Source organism: Anomaloglossus baeobatrachus, chromosome 8 (genome assembly GCF_048569485.1).
Source record: "Anomaloglossus baeobatrachus isolate aAnoBae1 chromosome 8, aAnoBae1.hap1, whole genome shotgun sequence".
Lineage (NCBI taxonomy): Eukaryota > Metazoa > Chordata > Amphibia > Anura > Aromobatidae > Anomaloglossus > Anomaloglossus baeobatrachus.
The window spans coordinates 66,752,470-66,777,738 of record NC_134360.1 but is presented as its reverse complement, the minus strand read 5'-3'; the positions used below and the strand labels follow the sequence as shown (position 1 = coordinate 66,777,738).

At 50.6% G+C, this 25,269-nt stretch overlaps 1 protein-coding gene across 1 annotated transcript in view; it reads right to left on the bottom strand.

Moving 5' to 3' along the window:
• Positions 1-25,269, bottom strand: part of TMPRSS6 (transmembrane serine protease 6) — a 174,147-nt gene that overhangs the window by 25,435 nt on the left and 123,443 nt on the right. The window contains exons 10-15 of the mRNA XM_075322083.1: positions 21,683-21,792; positions 19,598-19,740; positions 19,408-19,506; positions 19,210-19,320; positions 12,121-12,237; positions 5,310-5,478 (exon numbers count right to left, since the gene is read on the bottom strand). Of these exons, the coding sequence (XP_075178198.1) occupies positions 5,310-5,478; positions 12,121-12,237; positions 19,210-19,320; positions 19,408-19,506; positions 19,598-19,740; positions 21,683-21,792 (749 nt within the window). The remainder of the gene's footprint in view (positions 1-5,309; positions 5,479-12,120; positions 12,238-19,209; positions 19,321-19,407; positions 19,507-19,597; positions 19,741-21,682; positions 21,793-25,269) is intronic.

Genomic DNA, 25,269 nt, shown 5'->3' with positions numbered 1-25,269 from the left:
TGTCACAGTTGGCAGGAGATTTCTATAAAGCCCATATACTTTGCTGTAGCTCTAAGGCTATGTGCAGACTCTGCAGATTTGGTGCAGAAATTTTCTGCATGAAATCTGCATCTTCTGGCAGAAAAATGCATCAAAAAAAGCACCGAAAATTGCACTGGTTTTTGGTGAGTTTTTTTTATGCATTTTTAAGAAACCAATGGCTGGAAGGGCTAAAAAAAATTCAGAAAAAAACGCCGCAACAATTGACATGCTGCAGATATTTTCTGCACCAAAATCTGCACGGAAAAAAAAAGCAACGTGCGCACAGCACTTCAGAAATCTCATAGACTTTGCTGGCTTCAGAAGAGGCATGCAGATTTTGGTGCAGATTTCTCAAAAAACGCATCAAGATCTTTATAAAAAAATGTACCGTGCGTACAGGACCTTACATTGCAAAATACACAGCCTCAAAGATTCACCAAATACTTATTGTGAGGACTCAACCTCAGAGTAAACTCTGTATATATGAAGTCTTTGCATAAACTTGATGTATTTGTCAATAAAAGTTTAAAAATTAATGAAATGCTGATAATTGAGAGACAACAAACTAATACCTCGCTCACACTGGTGTATAATATGGACGAGTGCAATGTGAGAACACAGGGCATTACACTAGAACCAATGTTATTCAATGAGGCAGAGCAGATCTGTGTATTTTTTCTCAAGTCAATTCGTCATGAGTAAAAAATTGCAGCATGCCAAATATTTGGAAACCAATCTTTATGTCAACCACGATTGTACGTTACAGGCTGTTAAGGAGCAAGTTTGAAAACATCATTGTGGGCTTTTTTGTCCAGTAGCATGCTGATGTGATGCCCTGGGCAAGCCAGGGGTCACAGGTCATCACACCACCACACCCTACACCCCAGTTAGGAACACCAAAGCTACCAAAATCCTTGTTGCCTTCCTCCAGGGGCTGGTGTTCACACCAGGGGGTGGGCCAGGCGGTTGGCTCCGCCCACCGAGGAGTACACAGCCCTGGAGGCGGGAGAACCAGGCAGTTAGAGTTTGGAGGGAGAAGTGGAAAGAAGAGAGATTAGCTCAGGGGGAGCTTGAGTGAGGAGCTAAGTGAACAGAGATGAGTTTAGGAAGTGAAGTGGAAGTGAAGTAGTAGAGGAGCAGAAGAAAAGAGTAAAAGTGTCAGTAAGAAAGCCTGAAGTTGGTCCGGCTGTGTGCCCGGACAGTGTCAGCAAGGTCAGCAAACGGCGGTGACAGTCTGGAGGGGGACTACTCGGAGGTTGCTGGAAGGACCGCGGACGGGTAGTGGTCCGGCGGTCTGGAGCAGTATACGAAGAACAGTCAGCACCAGGGCAGGGGCCTCTCGGACCCCGGGAAGGCTAGGAGTCGCCGTAAATTTGCCAAATCCGTCAGTGAAGGGGACGTCTGTCTCCAAACAACCAAGTCCCGATTGAAGGCAACAGTCCGACCGTTACAGAGAGACACCGCCACCGCCAGGGCACCAGTTTCTCAGGGCCAGCGCCTGCGGGCAAAGCAGGGCTCCTCCGGCCCATATCCAAGCCGGGGAGCGGGTTACCGGTGGGAACCCATCGCAACCATTGTCAACTTAGGTGCAGGACAGAGGTACCGTCACCGTCCCCTACTGGGGAAAGCAAGTGCAGTCGTCCGTGGGAACCGTCTTTCCAGCCGTGTGTTTTACCGAGAACTGTGTCATCGTCTCAGGCTGAGTGAGTACCACAGTGCCGCAAGGCACAGCGCTGCCCCCGCGCCCACCAAGCCCTGCATCTCCCAACTCATCACTGGGCCCCGGGATCACCAACCCCTACCCACGGAGGGGCAACACAACAACTGGCTGCTCCATACCATCCTTCCCGGGATCCCCATACAGAGCAGCGGTGGTGCCAACAAATCACCACAACCGTGGGTGGCGTCACGGACAATAAACAATCCCCACACCCAAAAACCCCCTTTCACTCACGGGCGAGGAGCGCCGCTCGAGTCCCCGAGATCCGGCCCATCGCTCGAGTCACCGAGCAGCGGCAGCAGCAGGCCGCAGTGCCCACCGGACCCGAGCAGTGGGAGAGCGTGGCGTCCCCTCCTCCGCCCGCGACACTGAGACCTAAAGTCTGAAAGATGACGGACCCTTCATACACAGTAGGGCAGGGGTCGGGAACCTATGGCTCTTTTGATGGCTGCATCAAGCTCGCAGATAAATCTTTAAGAAACAAAATACCATATTTTCCGTTTTGTACTTGTACTTTTTTCCCCCTAAAACTGGGGAGAAAACAGGGGTGCGTCTTAAAAACCTCATATAGCTTACTGGGGCGGCAGTGGTGGCGCAGGGTTGGCGATACTGCAGGCTCATGGGGTGTTACGGTGGCGAGCACCATTGATCTGCCGGTGGACTGTGGGCTGCTTTGAATCTCCCACAGTTGAGATCAACTTTGAGAAAATGGCTGCGGAGGCAGCGCATGCGCAGATAGGACTCCGCGGCCATTTTCTTGAAGTCGATCTCATCAACTGGGGGAGATCGAAAGCAGCCCGCCGGCAGATCAATAGCGCCTGCCGCCATGACACCCCACAAGCCCGCAGTCCTATCGCCGCCACTCTGCACCATTTTGAGCCACGACACCCCCTCCTCCATGACCGCAGCATCGCCCACCCTGTTTCCTGGGACCTTCTGAGCCACTCCACCACCGCCGCTCCCCCCCCCGATGAGTATGGCTCTTACAGAATTACATTTTAAAATATGTGGCATTCATTGTTCTTTCAGCCAAAAAGGTTCCCGACCCCTGCAGTAGGGTTTAGGTTACATTCCAGTTCCTGCTCCTCTGAAGGACTATATATAACAATGGAAATAACCAATAAAGCTGTGACCGAGCGCCACTGATTAAAATCCAAGGACATATTGAGACTGAGAGATGGATAAACAGTTTATTCGGGTATGGGTCAATACTAACTACCCATAAAAGATCCACATTGTAAACCTTGAGATAATGTGTGATAAAAGCCATTCGTTAACACTGAGGGAGAGAAGTATATCAGTTCCATCACAGTAGTGTGAACAATAACTTGATCATTTAAAAGGCTTGTCTGGTATCATTTAGAGTTTTTAGGGTTGCAAAGTTAAAACTACAGCACATTTGACCGCTGCAGCTAGTTGTGACATGATTGCTGCAGCCTCTAAGTAACGCGCAGAGCAGCGGTGTAAAGGCAGTGCTAGAACGGGGGGACTATAGTTGAGTTTATTTTGAACAGTTGCAATCTTATTGGAAAAAAATAATTTATATATCTTGGATGGTATATACTAAAGAGGGCTTTACACGCTGCGACATCGCTAATGCAAACTCGTTGGGGTCACGGAATTGGTGACGCACATCCGGCCGCATTAGCGATGCCGTTGCGTGTGACACCAATGAGCGATTTTGCATCGTTGCAAAAACGTGCAAAATCGCTCATCAGTGACATATGGATCCATTCTCAAATATCGTTACTGCAGCAGTAACGAGGTTGTTCCTCGTTCCTGCGGCAGCACACATCGCTCCGTGTGACACCGCAGGAACGAAGAACCTCTCCTTACCTGCGTCACGGCCACAATGCGGAAGGAAGGAGGTGGGCGGGATGTTACGTCCCGCTCATCTCCGCCCCTCCGCTTCTATTGGGCGGCGGTTCAGTGACGCAGCTGTCACGTCACTTAGAAAGGAGGCGGTTCGCCGGTCACAGCGAATTCGCCGGGCAGGTAAGTATGTGTGACGGGTCTGGGCGATGTTGTTCGGCACGGGCAGCGATTTGCCCATGTCGCACAACAGATGGGGGCGGGTACCCACGCTAGCGATATCGGTACCGATATCGCAGCATGTAAAGCGGCCTTTATATTTGTAAAATGATGCATGCTGTAGTAAATTTGGCAAATGTTACAACTGTTATCAATCTGAGAAGGTTCATGGTAATTGGGGACTTTCCATCCGAAAAATAGCAGCCTGCAGCTGCCCAGAGGTATCTCATCACATTAGATGCTCAAATTCTGGCAGTTCGCCTCAGCTCTTAATAGTCCTTGTGTGTCGGCGATTGGAGTAATGGTGTTTGGGGTTGATGTCAGCTGTGTAATGTCAGCTGGCATCAAACCCTGGTATTGATAATGAAGATATGTCTGTCAGACACCCCCATTAAAAACCCAATAAAAAGAAAAAAAAAATGCACACAAATACTTTATTTCTAAAAACACTCCCAAATTTCTCCCTTGTTTACCAATTTATTTGTTAAAACAAACAAGAGCAGGCCCAACGTAGTCCAAGTAATCCAATTTAGTCCACAAATGAAAACTTGAAAAAAATAAAAAGAGAGAAATACAAACAAGACACTGTCCCTCATTCACCAATTTATTAGAAAGCAAAGTTACCATGCAGGTCTGAAGTAGTCCTGCGCTTCCCACGAACTTCTCTGATTCCGTCATTCAACGTCTATGGAGCATCATTCTGAGGCTCTGAAGGTTCAATAGATATTGATCGATGGAACCAGAGAAAGTCATGGGAACAGCTGGACTACGTAGGACCTGTGTGAAAACTTTGCTTTCTAATATATTAGCAAACAAGAGACAGTGTCTTATTTACCTTACTCACTTTTTTTTTTTTATCCAAGTTATCATTTGTGGACTTTGTTGGATTCCCTGGACTACGTCGGACCAGCATGCTTTTTTTTTTTTTTTAAACAAATAAACTGGTGAGCCAGGGAAAGAGACGGGGAGGGTTTTTTAAAATAAAGTATTCGTGTGTGTGTATTTTTCTTTTTACTTACTGGATTAGTAATGGGGGTGTCTGATAGACACCACTCCATTACTAAGACCAGAGCTTGATGTCAGCTGTGTTTTTGGACAATTTACAGCTAATATCAACCCCAAATACCATTACCATGATTGCTAATGTATCAGGTCAATTGAGAAAAGCCCAAAAAAGCATCGGAATTGGAACATCTAATGTGATTCTGGGGCGGCTGCGGGCTGCTATTTTTAGACTGGGAAGGTCCCAATAACCATGGACCATCTCAGCCTAAAAATCTGCTTTATCTTTGCTGGTTCCATAAAATAGAGGGGACCCAACATCATTTTTCCCATTTATTTGTTTCATTATTATTTTTTCTAAGTTTTTCTTAAAATAAACAAGGCTAAACAGCTGTAGAATAAACACCACATGAAAGGAACTAAAGGGTGCAACATCTTTTCAGGATGAACATTGAAATAATTTTATATACACTTATGTGAGTGAACCCTCACATACAAAGTCACCATGTAATATAGAATACACTGTGTATATTACCTCTCGAGAGTGAAGCAATGGGCTGCGGTCAGGATCCACTGGTCGGCCACCAAGGCTCCTCCACAAAGATGTGATCCTCGAACTTGTAAACTAGCCTGCCATGGCCATTCTCCTTCTTGTGCTTGGATTCCTCCAACAATACGGCTCTGCAGCGCCTGTACACCGCAATCTAAGGATGGAAGAAGAAGGTCAAGGCCATGTGAGCTTTAATAAACTCATAATTCTCAGAGACATGTTAGATTTGTGTGAACTGCGGCTTGCACCCCACTCTAGAATGAGGATTCCTGAGCACAATCCCCTCTGAAATTAGTTTGGAGACTCAGAGGTAATATTGATGGATTCATAGAGTCTTAGGATTAAAGAAGACCTGTCACTTGCCATAAATATGTATTTTTAACTAGTGTAGGGCTATGTTAATACATTTGGTTTTTGCAGCATTTTTTTCTGCAGATTATGGATGTCATTTATCTACAGTACATGTTTAATAAAGTCAGCTTTTCCACTAGAAACAGACTTTTTCAGGCTCCCATAAAGCCCTCATACAGGGGAGTGAGGAGGCCCGTATACAAGAGTCAGGAGGCCTTCATATAGGACAGTCAGGAGGAAATCATATAGGACAGTCAGGAGGCCTTTGTGTCGCCCTGGGCAAGCCAGGGGACACAGGTCACACACCACCACACCCTACATCCCAGCTAGGAACACCAAAGCTAACCAAAAATCCTTGTTGCCTTCCTCCAGAGGCTGATGATTCACACCAGGGGGTGGGCCAGGCGGTTGGCTCCGCCCACCGAGGAGTTCACAGCTCTGGAGGCGGGAGAAACCAGGCAGATTAGCCCAGGCAGGGCTTGAGTGAGGAGTTAAGTGGAGGAGTAAACAAGTAGAGAAAGTAGAAAAGTGGTAAAGGAGGAAAGCAAGAGTGGTGACAGAGAGAAAAGCCTGAAGTAGTCCAGCTGTGTGCCGGACAGGTCAGCAAGGTCAGCAACGGCGGTGACTGTCTGGAGGGGGACCGTGTGGAAGTTCCTGGAAGGACCGCGGACAGGTAGTGGCCCGGCGGTCTGGAGCAGTGTACCGAAGGACAGTCAGCACCAGGGCAGGGGCCTCTCGGACCCTGGCAAGGCTAGGAGTCGCCATAATTTGCCGAATCCATCAGTGAAGGGGACGTAGATCCCCCAACAACCAAGTCCCGATTGAAGGCAACAGCCCAACCAGTGTAGGAGAGACACCGCCACCGCCAAGGCACCAGTTTCTCAGGGCCAGCGCCTGCGGGCAAAGAGTAGAGCTCCTCCGGTCCAGCTTGAAGCCGGGGAGCGGGTTACCGGTGGGGACCCATCGCAACCAACAAGTAAACAAAGGTGGAAGGAAGAGGGACATCACCGTCACCTACTGGGAGAGCAAGTGCAGCCGTCCGTGGGACCGTCTTTCCAGCCGTTTGGTTTACCGTAAAAACTGTGTCAACGTCTCAGGCTGAGTGAGTACCACAGTGCCGCAAGGCACAGCGCTGCCCCCGCGTCCCTGCGCCCACCAGGCCCTGCACCTCCCTCACCATCACCGGGCCCCGGGATCACCAACCCCTACCCACGGAGGGGCAACGCAACATCTCGCTGCTACACACCATCGTCCCCGGGCCTATAGAGCAGCGGTGGTGGCGTCACGGACAATAAACAATTCCCACACCCAACAACCCCCTTTCACTCACGGGCGAGGAGTGCCGCTCGAGAACCCCCGGGATCCGGCCCACCGCTCGAGCCACCACTGAGCAGCAGCCGCCGGACCCGAGCAGAAGGGGTGAGCGTAGTGTGCTGACACCCTCCTCCCCGCCCGCGACAACTTGGCGTCACGAACAGGATCTTACCGCTCTGCCGTCTGGTAGAGGTGCGCCTTGTTACCGCCGGAGGTATCCGGCAGAAAAATTTCAGAAGCCGCCATCTTTGGCGCGAAAAGTTCCCGCTCGAGCGTCTTCTCGAGTAGTAGAGGCGCAAAGGCCAAAACCCCGCCCCGAGAGAGGAGGGGCCGGAAAGAGCTAAGGGGGACGCGATGGCGGCTGGACGCATGTAGCTGCAGCTATAAAAGCAGGGACGCCAGGACTCTGCGGACATACCGTTCCTGGAAGGAGAAGCCATCATGTGGATGCTGTCCCGCGACACCGTAGCCCCCGCGCCTGGAACCGCGGCGTGGGTGGAAATCCGAACCGCGCAGCTCTACCAACGGCTGCAGGTGAAGATTCAGCTCCTCATGGAGGAGTGGGAGGCCGACATGGCGGATGTTATAGCCACCGTGCGGAGACGCGAGGAGGAGGCGGAGAAAGGGAGGGTGAGTGACCCACGTCCCGATGCCCTGGAAGGGCCGGTCATCGCGGCTGCGGGGCCCGGTCCAAGCCCTCTCCCTCCGTTGCCTTCCTCGCCACCTGTCTCGGAGGCCGTGACCCCGCCACTAGGCCTGCTACCACCGCAACCGGTAGCAGTACCCCGCGTCCCCGCCCAGGCGGGCCAACCTGTAGCCGGAGCCCGCGGTAAACCGGAGGTGTTACCGTGGAAGATCCCGAAGGTTGAACCGGAGGCATCCCCTGAAAAGTCCCCCGAGCCGGAGCCGATGACCCGCTCCGAGCCGAAGGCCCAGCAGCGGAAAGCCCCTATGCCCATCCCCCACACCTCGGCTGAGGTAGCGCCGGGTTGTTGCTGCAAGGCAGCGCCCAAGGCCAAGACACCGCGGGACATGCCGCCCAGATTCCTGACAGTGGGCAACGTCCAGGATGTCCCGCGGGGCCCGACCCGCGCGCCGGCGCTGGCAGCAGCGCCGTACTGGGATAGGGAGCCGGTACCGCTGGGCCTGGAGATCGCTGAGAGGGAACGGAAGAAGGCCGAGCTGGTGGCCAGAGCGATAAGGGAGAAGGAGAATCTCCGACAGGCCACGTTCCGTGTCCGGGGTCCGTTGTACGAGGGGCAGGTGAGGCGGTTTGATGTCCGCCGGGGCTACGGGTTCATCTACGAGCCGGGCCTGGAGGCCGAAGTGTTTATAGCCCGGCGGGATGTGAATGCCCACCTGCCTGAAGAACATCCCGGCCGCAACCTGATGCCGGGCGACATCGTGCAATACACCCGGCACTGTGGGGAGCGGGGGTGGTTCGCGCTGGACGCTAAGCTAAGGGGCAGCCCAGAGGCCCGAGCAAGCGCCGCGCCCCCTCCCTGGGAAGGAGCACCTGAAGGCCTGGAGTAGGGCAGCGGATGCCTGTTGCACCGTCCCCGTTGGGACCACCACTTTGTTGTTTGTTTAAGAGTTGAAAAGTTTTGAAAAATGATAAGAAAATGATTACCGAAGTTTCACCTGATTTACCGTGATTTGCAACCGGCTGGAGCCGGCACCGTTGTTCCAGTGGGCACCGTTTAAAAGTTTTGCATGGAGGACTTTCCATGGACAAGCCCGTGAACTTGCAGGGCAACCACAAACGTTAAGTGGCTTGTAAATAAGTTGTTTGCCGTTACCGTTTTCCGCAATGCCGCCTCCGGAGAGGCAGGTTGGAGGGAGGGCCCTGAGCAGAGCAGGCTGGGGCCCAGCCACCAAAGGAACCGGTGGCTACCCTCTGGAGGAAAGGACAGATCCCGCTCGGGTACTGTGTGCTGGACTGTGGGTCAAGGGGTGCTGCCTGGGCTTTAGGGGCAGCATCAGGGCAAGGTTGCTTGGGTGGGAGAGAGCGGAAACCGTAACCGTAAACCGTTATGCAACGTTTAAGAAATGTGCCTCCCGTTAAGGGAAGAGTTATTAAAAATGTACATATGTTATTATTTCACCATGTTATCTTTTTCAGAAAAATGAAACCGGTGTTGGACGGCAGCCCGCGGACGGTCTGCATTTTGCTAAGGGGGAATGTGTCGCCCTGGGCAAGCCAGGGGACACAGGTCACACACCACCACACCCTACATCCCAGCTAGGAACACCAAAGCTAACCAAAAATCCTTGTTGCCTTCCTCCAGAGGCTGATGATTCACACCAGGGGGTGGGCCAGGCGGTTGGCTCCGCCCACCGAGGAGTTCACAGCTCTGGAGGCGGGAAGAAACCAGGCAGATTAGCCCAGGCAGGGCTTGAGTGAGGAGTTAAGTGGAGGAGTAAACAAGTAGAGAAAGTAGAAAAGTGGTAAAGGAGGAAAGCAAGAGTGGTGACAGAAAGAAAAGCCTGAAGTAGTCCAGCTGTGTGCAGGACAGGTCAGCAAGGTCAGCAACGGCGGTGACTGTCTGGAGGGGGACCGTGTGGAAGTTCCTGGAAGGACCGCGGACGGGTAGTGGCCCGGCGGTCTGGAGCAGTGTACCGAAGGACAGTCAGCACCAGGGCAGGGGCCTCTCGGACCCTGGCAAGGCTAGGAGTCGCCATAATTTGCCGAATCCGTCAGTGAAGGGGACGTAGATCCCCCAACAACCAAGTCCCGATTGAAGGCAACAGCTCAACCAGTGTAGGAGAGACACCGCCACCGCCAAGGCACCAGTTTCTCAGGGCCAGCGCCTGCGGGCAAAGAGTAGAGCTCCTCCGGTCCAGCTTGAAGCCGGGGAGCGGGTTACCGGTGGGGACCCATCGCAACCAACAAGTAAACAAAGGTGCAAGGAAGAGGGACATCACCGTCACCTACTGGGAGAGCAAGTGCAGCCGTCCGTGGGACCGTCTTTCCAGCCGTTTGGTTTACCGTAAAAACTGTGTCAACGTCTCAGGCTGAGTGAGTACCACAGTGCCGCAAGGCACAGCGCTGCCCCCGCGTCCCTGCGCCCACCAGGCCCTGCACCTCCCTCACCATCACCGGGCCCCGGGATTACCAACCCCTACCCACGGAGGGGCAACGCAACATCTCGCTGCTACACACCATCGTCCCCGGGCCTATAGAGCAGCGGTGGTGAAATCACCACAACCGTGGGTGGCGTCACGGACAATAAACAATTCCCACACCCAACAACCCCCTTTCACTCACGGGCGAGGAGTGCCGCTCGAGAACCCCCGGGATCCGGCCCACCGCTCGAGCCACCACTGAGCAGCAGCCGCCGGACCCGAGCAGAAGGGGTGAGCGTAGTGTGCTGACACCCTCCTCCCCGCCCGCGACACCTTCATGTAGGAAATTCAGGAGGCCCTTATACAGGAGAGTCAGGAGGCCCTTATACAAGAGTCAGGAGGCCTTCATATAGGACAGTCAGGAGGAAATTGTCGCGGGCAGAGGAGGGGACGCTGCACTCTCCCACTGCTCGGGTCCGGCCGCTGCTGCTGCGGCTGCTGCTCGGTGGTGGCTCGAGCGGTGGGCCGGATCCCGGGGACTCGAGCGGCGCTCCTCGCCCGTGAGTGAAAAGGGTGGGGATTGATTGTGGGGATATGGTTATTGTCCGTGACGCCACCCACGGTTGTGGTGATATTGGTGACACCACCACTGCTCTGGACGGGGATTCCGGCAGCGGTGACAGGGAGCAGCTTTGATGTTAGTTCTCCCCTCCATGGGTAGGGGAGTTGGTTGTCCCGGGGCCCGGTGATGGGGTAGGGATGGATGGCAGGCGGGTTACGGGGCCTGGTGAGGTGCAGGGTAGCGGGGGCAGCGCGGTACCACACGGCACGGTGGTACTCAATCAGCCAATGATGAGGACACAGTTCTCGGTAAAACACACGGCTGGATGGACGGGTCCCACAGACGGCTGCGGTGTTGTTTCTCCCGGCAGGTTGATGGTGACTGCCTTTCCCTGCACCTGTGTACTGTAAACGGTTCCAATGGGTTCCCACTGGTAACCCGCTCCCCAGCTTCGATGGGAGCTGAAGGAGCCCCTTTTGCCCGCAGGCTCTGGCCCTGGGAACTTTAGCCTTGGCGGTGACTGTGTTTCCCTCTCTCGGTTGGACTGTTGCCTTCTGTCTGGACTTGGCTGCTGGGAAACCCAGGAGGTTCCCTTCGCTAACGAATTTGGCAAATTCACGGCGACTCCTAGCCTTGCCGGGGTCCGTAAGCCCTTGCCAGATGGTGCTGACTTCTCTTCGCGTACCGGTCCGGTACCGCCGGGCCACCGCCCATCCACGGTCCTTACGGTAAACTCCGTTAGGCCACTCCTGCAGACGGTCACCACCGTCTGCCAACCTTGCTGATCCGTCAGGGCCACACACCCGGACCAACTTCAGAGTGCTCTACTATCACTTCACTTCCTCTCACTTTCTCCTCCAAAACTGCACTGAAAAACTGTCTGCTTTTCCTGCCTCCAGGACTGTGTACTCCTCGGTGGGTGGGACCAACCGCCTGGCCCACCCCCCTGGTGTGAACATCAGCCCCTGGAGGAAGTCAACAAGGGTTTTGTCTGACTTAGGTGTGCCTGACCGGGAGTGTGGGGTGTGTTGGTGTTGTTCTCTGTGGCCCCTGGCTTGTCCAGGGTGCCACAAAATCATATAGGACAGTCAGGAAGCCTTCATGTAGGAAATTCAGGAGGCCCCTATACAAGAGTCAGGAGGTCTCCATACAGGAGAGTCTGGAGGCCCTAATACAGGAAAGTCAAGAGGCCCCTATACAGGAGAGTCAGGAGGTCCCCATATAGGAGAGTAATGAGACGTCCCATATAAAAAAAAGTTTGGTGGCCCACATACAAGAGAGTCAGGAGGCCCCCATACAAGAGTCAGGAGGCACCATAGAAGAGAATTAGGAGGCCCCCAATACAGAAGAGTCGGGAGGCCCCCATACACATTAGATTGTTGGCCAAGCCTGCCAAAATAGGAATATTTGAATGATCTAACTCACTCTAAAGTGACCCTTCATGTGATAGTATGTAAAGTACATCTAAAGTTTTCATCGTATTCGATCAAAATCAGTTCTCACCACAGTTCAGTTCATCAGAGCCGTCCAGACAGTCTTTTACAGAGTCACATTCTGGATTAGTCTTTTTCACACAGCTCCCATCTGCACATCTGTAGTTGAAGGCGCCGCAGGGAACAGCTGTGTAAGAAGAGGGAAAAATGGTACTACAAATCAGGATCGTATGGATATTCTAAGTGTTCACTAATGTTCAACTATTCATGCCACAGCATATAACCAAACTGACCATAAAGGAACGCAAACAAGTGTCACAAAGGAGAGCAAACAGCAAAGAGCTGATATAACCAGAATGTGGAGGTGTTGGTAAGGAGCCAAGATACTGTGCAATGTTCCTGCCCAGAATTCATTATAGAGGGCATGTTAGTTTTTATCTTGTTCAAAACTGTATCTCACATTATTATTACTAAGAGTAGTATTAGTAGCAGTATTTTTATTTATACTGCTCAAAAAAATGACAAGAACACTTGCATATCAGAGAATATCCCTGTCACGGGTGTCAAAGAGTCATTTGGTTTCTGGCAATAGAAGGTCATAGCGTTTGGTTGTGCAAAATGCTCCCTGACTTTATATTGTTCCTACTGTTAGTATTCATTTTACTAGGTAGATTTCCTGCTAGATCTTCATCTCTTCCCCTTTAGGACCCAGCAGGAGCTCACCTTTCTCCCAGCTGCTCATCATCAATATTCTCTTAGTGTTTAAATACTCCCTTCTTCCCTGGACTGGTGCTGGTTATATTCTTCAATTCATTTTTGCTCTGGTTGCAAGCAGGCGGCTTGCTCTCATCTGTAGTATTGTTGCTGAAGCTTTGCTGACCTCTTACCTAAGTCATCTGTGGATAAGTAGTTTACGCTTTTCCCCCTGTGTGTCCCCCTTGTGTCTTCTATAGTGTTTACTGGGATTGACAAAGAGCTCATCCCATCCGTTCCCTATTTAGGGACCAGCACCACAGATACCTAGGGTCAGGCATCCTGTTCGGTGCATATGTGCGGAACCTATTTAGGGTGGTGATGACCCTAGGGACCAGCGTTAGGTTTGGTCAGGGGTCACCATCTTCCCTCTCCCTAGACTCAGGGTTTCACTTCCCTTCTCTTTTGCCGTTCACTTGATACTTCCCCATAACTAGCGTGACACAACCCAAATCTATGAAACCTCATTGATATCACAATCTGTCAAGTTAGGCAACATAAACTATTGTGAATTTTTTCATTTGTATTGGTGTAAATGAAAGTTAAACAAGGAGAACAGGAGAAGAACAGCAAGACACCTCACCAAAAAAAGGGAACTGTTGGGCAAGTGGTAGCCGCTGACAATCACTTTTTCCTAGTCTTTCCTTATTGATTATTCTCTAGTTTTCTTTTTTGCTTGTCCTTGTCAATGTTAGAATCAAGCGGTACCTGTAGCCCATTCCGGTTGCATAGGTAGTCCAGCTACTTCAAGATGGCATATCCAAACATACCGTCACAAGATAGTTTGGTGTGTCTTCTGGCACAGTCTCAATTTTCGTGTGTCTTCTGGGACAATCTTAATTTTTGTGTGTCTTCTGGCATAGTCTCCATTTTCGTGTGTCTTCTGGCATAGTCTCAATTTTCGTGTGTCTTCTGGGACAGTCTCAATTTTGGTGTGTCTTCTAGCATAGGCTAAGTTTTGGTGTGTCTTCTGGCACAGTCTCAATTTTCGTGTGTCTTCTGGGACAATCTTAATTTTTGTGTGTCTTCTGGCATAGTCTCAATTTTCGTGTCTTCTGGCACAGAATCAATTTTGGTGTGTCTTCTGGCACAGAATCTATTTTGGTGTGTCTTCTGGCACAGAATCAATTTTGGTGTGTCTTCTGGCACAGTCTCAATTTTCGTGTGTCTTCTGGCACAGTCTCAATTTTCGTGTGTCTTCTGGGACAATCTTAATTTTTGTGTGTCTTCTGGCACAGTCTCAATTTTCGTGTGTCTTCTGGGACAATCTTAATTTTTGTGTGTCTTCTGGCATAGTCTCAATTTTCGTGTGTCTTCTGGCACAGAATCAATTTTGGTGTGTCTTCTGGCACTGTCTCAATTTTCGTGTGTCTTCTGGCACAGAATCAATTTTGGTGTGTCTTCTGGCACAGAATCAATTTTGGTGTGTCTTCTGGCACTGTCTCAATTTTCGTGTGTCTTCTGGCACAGAATCAATTTTCGTGTGTCTTCTGGCACAGAATCAATTTTGGTGTGTCTTCTGGCACTGTCTCAATTTTCGTGTGTCTTCTGGCACAGAATCAATTTTGGTGTGTCTTCTGGCACTGTCTCAATTTTCGTGTGTCTTCTGGCACAGTCTCAATTTTCGTGTGTCTTCTGGGACAATCTTAATTTTTGTGTGTCTTCTGGCACAGTCTCAATTTTCGTGTGTCTTCTGGGACAATCTTAATTTTTGTGTGTCTTCTGGCATAGTCTCAATTTTCGTGTGTCTTCTGGCACAGAATCAATTTTGGTGTGTCTTCTGGCACTGTCTCAATTTTCGTGTGTCTTCTGGCACAGAATCAATTTTCGTGTGTCTTCTGGCACAGAATCAATTTTGGTGTGTCTTCTGGCACAGAATCAATTTTCGTGTGTCTTCTGGCACAGAATCAATTTTGGTGTGTCTTCTGGCACAGTCTCAGTTTTGGTGTGTCTGCTGGCACAGTCTCAATTTTGGTGTGTCTTCTGGGACAGTCTCAATTTTGGTGTGTCTTCTGGCACAGTCTCAATTTTGGTGTGTCTTCTAGCACAGTCTCAATTTTGGTGTGTCTTCTGGCACAGTCTCAATTTTGGTGTGTCTTCTAGCACAGTCTCAATTTTGGTGTGTCTTCTGGCGCAGTCTCAGTTTTGGTGTGTCTTCTGGCACAGTCTCAGTTTTGGTGTGTCTCCTGGCACAGTTTCAGTTTTGGTGTGTCTTCTGGCACAGTCTCAGTTTTGGTGTGTCTTCTGGCACAGTCTCAGTTTTGGTGTGTCTTCTGGCACACTCTCAGTTTTTGTGTGTCTCCTGGCACAGTTTCAGTTTTGGTGTGTCTTCTGGCACAGTCTCAATTTTGCTGTGTCTTCTGGGACAGGCTCAATTTTGGTGTGTCTTCTGGCACAGTCTCAATTTTTGTGTGTCTTCTTGCACAGTCTCAGTTTTGGTATGTTCTTGCACAGTTTCAGTTTTGGTGTGTCTTCTGGCACTGTCTCAATTTTCGTGTGTCTTCTGGCGCAATTTAAATTTTTGTGTGTCTTCTGGGCGATCTCAGTTTTCGTCTGTCTTCTGGCACAGAATCCATTTTCGTGTGTCTTCTGGCACAGTTTCAAGAACATGTAGCAAACACCAAAACACGGTTCTTTACATAAGGAGAACTAAATATGGACACAGAAGAGTATCAACATATCATTTGGACTGTTAACTTCTCCTTTGTGCAAGGAGGAACGGGAAGAACCATGCCTGAGCCCTACAAAATGGCCTCCAGTGGGTACTAGTGTTTATGCGTCTGGAATGAGGACACAACATCCTGTAGTGGGACATTTGGTTACAGTCCAGCACCATTTAGCTTGACCTGAGTCCAATTTAGAACTTTTGAGACTTCATGTATCAGTGCTAAGACTGTCCAGGAGCTCACTGATGCCTTGAATCAGGTCTGGGAGAAGATCCCCCGAACGCCATCTGCTGTCATCTCATCAGGACCTTCTCAGGACTGTGTAACGGGGTGCCGGGGGTGCCTCGGGGGTTGTAGTCGTGGCCCCTTTTTCTATCAGGCTTACCCCCGGCTCCGCCGTCACTTTTGGGACAGGAGATTGCTTGGTGGGGCAGAGTGTGGTGGTACAGATGTATAAAGACTTTGCAGACGAAGATCAGTTGAATCAGAAGGCACGTTTATTGCACACATCTTCACAACAGTGGCAGTAAGCTGATAGCGTCGTCTCACAACTCCTGATGGGGGAACACCTCTTCTTGTCGTCTCCTCTCGTGGGGATGTGCCCGGCTACTCTACTTCACCTGGGCTCCCACTCCGGCTACAGCAGACCTGACCCACTCAAACCTGTTTCACCATAGAGGACACTTTCTCTTTCTCTGTTCTTCGTACGCTGTTCAGCTAGCTCCCACACCCTGCCCCCACTGCTCCTTCTCTCCTGTCCCGGACTCGACTGCCTCCAGACTCAACCTTTTTTTCTACCACTCTCTCTCCCTCCCCCTTCTGCTGCCGGCTCCTCCTTTCTCCTGCCCTGTTTCTATGGGGACAGCCGTCCCACCCGGCCACTAGGGGAAACCCACTAAAACAGTATAAACACAATTTATCATTAACATTAACATTACAACTTTATCTACCCCAGCATGGGATATCTTCAGGGGGGAAAAACTACTCCTCTTTGTAAGGGGACCGTCCACCCCTTACATTCCTCCCCTCTTTTTGCCTTAGCCTCCCGGCAAGGCCCGCACCTGCAAAACACAAACTTAGCAGCAAAGTCACTTTTATAAAAACCTTAAAATGTCCACATAAAGGCACACTCAAGGGGCGCACAAGTCCGGCGCCCGGAGTCCTTCCAAGGTAGCTCCCGGTCTTTGCAGTAGATTTGCCCGGAGGCTCTCACAGCACTCCCGGTCTTTGCAGGCAGGGAACACAAACAATAAAGCTTCCGTCAACATCACGGAGGGGAGTCTTTGAACAGTTCAGCATCAGGCTCCCTCCGGGCTCGGCACCTTGAACGTGGTTACAACTTTAACTCTTCACCGGTTCTTCTCCATAACTCCGGTACTTAACACAAGTATGTCCACCACCTCCAGTCGCTATGATTCACTCGGGGTGGTATGCACGCTGCCATTCAGCCCGCTGAGCCCTCACATAGTCGGACAGGGATTGGCCTGGCAAGCGGCGCAGCCTCCGGAACGGTTCATAGTTGATCGGGGGCTCTACCTCCTCTGTCTCCGGTTTGGGCGCCTCAATCCCCGACGGGGGTGATGGGGTAGCTGAACGTGACGGCCGGGGACTACCAACGACGACCACCGGGTGTGTTACCATACTCTAGTCGATCGCTAACACCGCCGTGTCCCCCTCTCCATCTCACTCGAAGTCAGTCTCTGAGTTGGCATTTCTTGCAGCCCTTCCTGTAATGGCGCCGGGGACAGTGGAGATGCTGGGGAAGGTGGAGGCGGGCCTTCTTTTCCCGCTCTTGTATACACTCCACCCCCAGTCTCGCACATCAAATCGACCCAGCATAGGCGACTCTTCTTTTTTTCTGTACTGCCGCCCTCTTCACATGTTTTCAGCAACATCTTAGGGCCAGCACCTCCCCTCTTTGGACGGCGTACTCTGTACTTCTTTTTCTTCGCCGGCCAGCTCAGGGTTCTTCTTTTGGCGCCAATCTTCCGCGCACCCACTGTGTTCGTGAAGACGGCGGCCATCTTAGCGCCATCTTGTGCCCGGTCCAACGCCTTAGGCACCACTTGTTCTTCCCAATATGGAATCGGGACCCTTCGCAGATAGTCCGGATCCTGCCGACTACGCCACATGAAGCGACCGGTGGTAGGGCCGCAGGTGTGTGTGTATGCTCTATTCCAACAAAATCACCATACTCAGATTTTACCGGTAGTAACATTTCTTTACTAGGAAACATATTTATAATACAATCAATCGGTCGGCAGGACTTTGTTTTCGCCAAGGATCTAACCGGACTGCAGAGCATCACACCCTGAGTGCAAGTGCAGGGGCTGTGACCTCCCTTCTTCTGCTCGGCGTGCCCCGGGACTAAAAGACTGACTAGAATCCGTTACCAGCGGGAGAAGATCAAAGGAAAAGACCGAGGAGCTGCATCCCTTCAGCGCTGCACCGGGACCCACCATCGTGAGACTCCAGGCCTGCGACGTGGGAGCGGCATCTTCTTCCGGGATAGACTGGTACGTGATTGTAGGGAAAGTTAGGGAAAGTTGCCGCCATTTCTTTGTTGTTTTTTTTTCCTTTCTTCTTGCTGCGTACCCGGAAGGAGTGAAGATCCGGGGACTCCATTATACACATGTGCGCAGATAGTTCGGTTGATTGTATTATAAATATGTTTCCTAGTAAAGAAATGTTACTACCGGTAAAATCTGAGTATGGGGATTTAGTTGGAATAGAGCATACACACACACCCGCGGCCCTACCACCGGTCGCTTCATGTGCATACAGGCAAAAGGGAGCCATAGTCACATTGTGAGCTGCCGTGATAAAATTTACTCAAACTGGATCCACCTGTGATGTAAATGTTTTACTTTGACATATAATCTGAAAGCTTAAAAATATATTTTTTCTGGTTAGTATATATAGGTATCACTCTTAGAATTATTTAGTCTTCTTGGCATAAAAGTGTTGACATATATAGTAGAAAACAAAAAAATAAAAACAAAGCAATTGTCACAATAGTCTCCCTGCATGTTGAGAACAATGGCAGCCTTTGGACTGCAGCCTCTCATCTGGCTCTTCATTTAAATGGGTTTCATTTCTCTTGGTACTGAGGTGGGTAAGTGCCAGTTTTGCTATTGCAGCTTTTCCAAAGCAGTTCATTGCTGAGTGATCAGCTGCACTTAGTAAGTAATCATGCCCTTCAGCTTTAAATAGTAGTGTATCCCAGCATTCCCGGCTGAAGATACAAAGTCATTTGTGTCCTGGCCGCCTTTGAGGAAGGTTCTGCAAGTCAAGTTCTTGTGCTCAGGCTATATTCTTTTGTTTGTTAATTTTCCCCCTGTTTGTCTTTACTTCTCTGGTGGTTGTTAGTGCAGCGGTGAGGTCTAGTGAACCCCACCTGCCCCTCACTAGTCAGGGTTACTATAGGGTCTTCTAAGGGTCCCAGGTTCCTGTTCAGCGACAGTTGCCGAGACTGTTTAGGGACTGGTGAGAACAAAAGGGACAGTTTCAGGTGAGGTTAGGAGGTGCCCACCTAGTTCCAGGGCCTCTTGCTGTTTTTTTTGCTGTTTTTGTGTCCCCCAGTGCCCCCCCTTTTCATGTGTTTTTTGTTATGCTTCAGACGCACGTAGATCTGAATGTACCTCGCGATGCTTGATACACCTAGCGAGCGCGACAACAATAGGACAGAGAACAGAAAATGTTTGGAGGACCCCTAGGTAATAATAAGGCTAAGATGTTACCTTCCTGGCAGTGCTGTTCATCGGTACCATTCACACAGTCCTTGTTGCCATCACAGATCTGTTTGGCAGGGATGCATTGTCCTCCAGGGCACTGGTATTGGGCAGGACATACTAGGGTATGAAAATTGTATAAGGGGAGGAACAGTAAATAGCAAAAAACCCCACAATGTCTAAATTGACTGCTGTTGTTATACTTACCACAGTTCCTCTCATCCAAGCCGTTGGGACAGTCCTTAACCCCGTCACATAGAGGTACACACATCCCGTCAACTATGCACAAGAAATCCCCAGGACAGGCTGCACAGAAAGGTAACTTTATAGAATTTCAGAAAAGCATTATACATGTTTGTTAGAAGCTTGGGAAAAAACGGCTAATTATATAACTCACGATCTGTCTTGTTGTAGAGGCGGTAGGAGGCTTGAATCCCAGGTCCAGTTAGTGATCGGGGGCAGGTAAATGTTATGGTGATGGTATTAGTTACGTCTTCCACTCTCTCAGTGTAAGGTTGGAGCACCCTCATACCACACATCCTATAGGAAGCATTATATAATATCTCTTTCCATGCTACATACCGTGTATATACAGTCTACATATAGCCTAAAGGGTGCTTTACACGCTGCGACATCGCTAACGATATATCGTCTTGGTCACGGTGTTTGTGGCAGCACACATCGCTATGTGTGACACCGCAGGAACGACAAACATCTCCTTACCTGCCTCCACCGGCAATGAGGAAGGAAGGAGGTGGGCGGGATGTTACTACGTCCCGCTCATCTCCTCCCCTCCGCTTCTATTGGACGGCTGCCGTGTGACGTCGCTGTGACGCTGAACGCACCTCCCCCTTGAAGGAGGGATTGTTCGGCGGTCACAGCGACGTCGCTGCACAGGTATGTGCGTGTGACACTGCCGTAGCGATAATGTTCGCTACGGCAGCGCACGAACGACGAGGACGGGTGCTATCGCTAGCGATGTCGCAGCGTGTAAAGCACCCTTTACACTTAGAAAAGATTGAGTAGGTCATCTTTTCTGAAGTTTAGAATATGATTTGATAACTTTTGCAATTAGCTTCCATTAAAATTTTTGCACTGTTTAACTTTTGCAAGGTCTGTGTCTCCCTACACTTTTAAGATTTATTTTGTCTGTGGTCATAAATCAGCAGATAAGAGAAGAGTTACATAAAACACAATTACAAATAGATTTTTAGCCCCAAATATACACGTATTTGAAAAAGAAAAAGGTTTCTGAAGGAAGACAATCCCTTTAAAGAATAACACTTCCAAGAAATTAATTGTATCCTTGAACTTTATTTTGGAGTCTTGATACATCCAGACTTTTTGCCTGATTGTTTGCAATATCTGTCTACCTGATCAAATATAGGAGATACCAGTTGTGCTGAGGTAAGAAGAGGCTGCTCACACTGCTGTACACCCTGCCTTTCTCAGCTAATACTGGAGATATCAGAGATGCTGAGATAAGAAGAGGGCAGTCCAGTCATACTGCTGTCCTGTCTATCTGTTTTATTACAGGAGATACCTGGAGTGCTGAGGTAAGAGGAAACTGCACATACTGCTGTCTAACTTGTTTATCTGATCTAATACTGGAGACACCAGGAGTACAAAGAAAGGCTCGCGTCACATCAGCGGTCTTTGCCGGAAAGCCGGATCCGGCACAAATGTGTTTCAGTTCCATTAATTTACAATGGAAGCGCGGACAGATGCAGTCACATGCGGTTGCATGGGGCATACACAACCGCATGTGACCACATGTTGCCGCACTTCCATTGTAAATGAATAAAACTGAAACACATTTGTGCCGGATCCTGCTTTCCGACAAAATACCACTGATGTGAAGCGAGCCTTAAAAAGAAGCTGCTCACACTGCTGTCCACCCTGTCTGTCTGATCTAATATGGTGATATCAGGGGTACCGAGGTAAGAAGAATCTGCTCATTCTGCTTTCAACCTTGTCTCTATGTCTATCTGATCTAATACTAGGGATATCAGGGGTGCTGGCGTAAGAAAAGACTGCTCACACTGCTGGCCGCCTTGTTTATCTGATCTAATACTGGAGATGCAAGGAGTGCTAAGGTCAGAAGAGACTGCTCACACTGCTGTCCTCCTGTCTTCCTGAATGATGAGCAGCTGCTGTGACCTTGATATAACTTGACTGTAGATGGTATAAACTATGTCCAGGTCACAGCAGTGCATGAGGTCACACATGCCTATCCTAAAAATCATTCTAGGGCAGGTTTATGTTAGTGTAACAGGGTGGCAACCATTTTGATGTTTTCTAGCGATAACCTTCATGGGCAAAACAAATGTATATTTTCTTTCCTAGAGAATCCCTTTAACTGCCATGCTCTGATATTATTGGCTGTGACATAGGATGCTGCATTTACTAATGATTAGGGACATCCTGACAACTATGTTTCTTCTGTCTAAATTAAATGCAATAGTAGTAAAAAGAGCTATACCTCCGATTTTGGATGGTCCATTGCCCTTGCATACAAGGGGCATATGTGTACTGTCCTGTCAGCAGGTAACCTTCAAACCTCAGAGCAACCCCATATTCTGGAGAGGGGACCTGTCATGACAATAAGGAGACCAAATTAGTATATATCAATCAAAGAGTAAAGGGCATGCAGGTCATATTTCTGATATTTAATCCTGTGTTATATGCAAATCAGTCCACTGAGATTGTGTTGACTGTATAAGTGCAAAAGTATGGCTGTCTGAAAGGGAGTAAGAACATAGCTGTGTTATTATACTCACCCTTCCCTGGGTCCAGCGCGGAATCTCCACCTGGTGTCTATCATTGTCTCATCTACAGTGCTGACATCAGGTGAGCAGCGCTGCAGACAATCAGTGACCTCAGCGTCTCTACCCGAGATCACAGGACGAATTGATGAGCTTACTAACATAACTAGCTGCTGTGCTGTCAACGTAATGCCAGTGCGGCAAGCAATAAAAGACACTGAGAGCAGAGACAAAGCACAAGACCTGTGGTGGGTGAGTAAAGCTCAGGACCTATGGTGGGTGAGTAAAGCTCAGGACCTATGGTGGGTGATTAAAGCACAGGACCTATGGTGGGTGAGTAAAGCATAGGACCAGTGGAGGGTGACTAAAGCACAGGACCTATGGTGGGTGAGTAAAGCACAGGACCTATGGTGGGTGAGTAAAGCACAGGACCTTTGGTGGGTAACTAAAGCACAGGACCTATGGTGGGTGAGTAAAGCATAGGACATGTGGAGGGTGAGTAAAGCACAGGACCTATGGTGGGTGAGTAAAGCACAGGACCTATGGTGGGTGAGTAAAGCACAGGACCTGTGGAGTGTGAGTAAAGCACAGGACCTGTGGTGGGTGAGTAAAGCACAGGACCTGTGGAGGGTGAGTAAAGCACAGGACCTGTGGTGGGTGAGTAAAGCACAGGACCTGTGGAGGGTGAGTAAAGCACAGGACCTGTGGAGGGTGAGTAAAGCACAGGACCTGTGGAGGGTGAGTAAAGCACAGGACCTGTGGAGGGTGAGTAAAGCTCAGGACCTGTGGAGGGTGAGTAAGGCACAGGACATGTGGAGGGTGAGTAAAGAATAGGACCTGTAGAGGATGAGTAAAGCACAGGACCTGTGGAGGGTGAGTAAAGCGCAGGACTTGTGGAGGGTGAGTAAAGCACAGGACTTGTGGAGGGTGAGTAAAGCACAGGACCTGTGGAGGGTGAGTACAGCACAGGACCTGTGGAGGGTGAGTAAAGCACAGGACCTGTGGTGGGTGAGTAAAGCGCAGGACCTGTGGTGGGTGAGTAAAGCCAGTTTTGTTTTGTAAACAGACCAGCTAGAAAAAAAAACCCCTTTTAATGAACACAGTTATTGATAGAAGCAATGAAATTACTACATAGAGAAGCACAATTTCTTAAAAGGGCTATCCCTTAAAGGATAGTTATTGCTTTTGGATAGGAAAAGCCATAAATGTCCAATAAATACAGTTCTCAGATGGGATCACCCTTTGATTGGTAACAAACAATAGTCATTTTGTATCAAGGTAAATATATTTCATTCTCGTGATGTGGCGCCCCTGACCTGGTCAGGCACCACTGAGTACTGCACCCATGCTGGGGACAGTACAACACAGGTAATCCAGAAGGCTGACCGAGGTGTGACTACACAGGCGCATAGTGATCAGGTCTCACACATGTACCTTTGAGAGGACCCCTGGGGATCCCAGGAGGGGGCAAAGCCTTCACCTCCACTGGAAGAGTGGAGGGGGCGAAGCCTCCATCTCCAATCAAGGGGTGTGGTGGAGAGCCTGGTTGCTAGGCGGCGTAGGCAGGCACAAAAGGGAAAAGAGAAGGAGGAGTAACAGTCTGAAGCAGAGTGTGGAGGAGTGAGGAGCATAGAAGTGGAGCTCAGACAGGAGCAGCAGTGAAGGTCCCAGGAGTGAGCCGGTTTAGTGCAGAGTCCAGGGAGAGCAGACGTCAGGAGCAGACCCCTGGAGCTGTTGCAGTCTAACAGCGTCCGCGCAGTGACTACCGACGGGGGAGAACGGTCACCTGGTAGTGCTGCCTGAACACCACACACAGCTGGAGAGAGAGCCGCGTAGTGGAAAGTACGGAGACTGTCAGGGAGTACCAGGCCCAAACGGGCGGCAGATCCCGGTGCGGGGATAGATCCACCTTTCCTTGCTAAACCTGCCGGTGTGGGGCCCTCAAAGCCCACGCCACAACACCACAAAAGCCGCAGCCACGTAGCCACAGTTAGGGCCCATAGTTCACAGGAGGCAAGCAGCTGGAGTGATCTGGTCCAGGCGACAAGCAAACGGCAAACAGACGAGGGGAGCAGCTACTTCCCTGGGTGACCCCCATAGGGACTAAAAGTCGGGGTTACCACAAACCACAGAAGGGCTAAGGAAGGCGAGTCGGTAGCCACCCTCATCAGTCAGCCTGAAGGAGACCTGGTTCCAGCCTGGTTCATCCCAGCTACGCCCGGGTTACTCACCCTGCCATCAACAGTGAGTAAAACCCCTGAAAGACATTCTGCTTGTGTGGAGTTATTCTGCGCCTTGTGGTTCTACACACCTACACAGGGCCCTGGGGCTTGCCTCACTCTCAGGAGGCTATTACAACTGACTGCACCCACCATCAGCCCCAGGCGTCCCTCAACCTGCAGTGGCGGTCCCCACTGACCGCAATTCTGAGAGTGGCGTCACGACAATCCTAGAAGAAGATCTCCTACCTGTGACAGGATCCAGCTGAGTGGAGTCCCTGAAGGTAATGCACCGACACTGCACTTGTGGGGCTTCACATCTGGCGTCACGAACAGGATAAGGACTAGACCTGTTCAGACAGGTGACCATGTGCCTGGGCGGTCCGCTTGGAAAATTGGAAGCGCCGCCATATTGCCACCATGAAAAGCGCGCTGAAAAACAACAGCAGCCCGCGCTGGGAGAAGTTACCGCCCACGAAGAGGTGTGGCTACCCAGAGATCCCCTGCAGAGTCCTGACCTCGCAAGTGAAGAGAGCGGAGGCGTTCAGAGACGTCGGGACAGAAAGGGAGCCAGAAGCCTGCTGCTGGAAGAGGCAGAGCAGAAACTGAAGAGCCTGCTACTGGAGGCAGCGACGAGTCCGCTGCTGGGAAATCGTGCAGAAGAAGGCGCAGAGGAAATGGCGTCTGAACGCAGAAACCCAGAACCAGGCTCCGCTGCCTGGTGGTATCAGGAACTTGCCCAGTTCTGCGACCAACTGGAGGCCAGGGTCATACGACAGATCAGCGAGGAACGCACGGCGCTTCTGGAGATGGCTGCCGCGGTGCAGGCCTATGAGGAAAAAGCTGCGCGACGAGTGCCAGACCGAGCGGCGACGACTCAGACCCCGATGGTGCCACCGATGGGTGAGTCCAGTGTTGCCCCTGCCAGCGCGAGTGCCCCGACCCCTGCTGCCACGCCCGCGGTCCCTGAAGAGGCGCCCGGCGCGGCGACGCTGTACCAGGCCGCAGCAGCGATGCCCTGCCCGGCCCGCCAAGCCCAGGCCGCCGCAGCGATGCCCTGCCCGGCCCGCCAAGAACCGGCCACA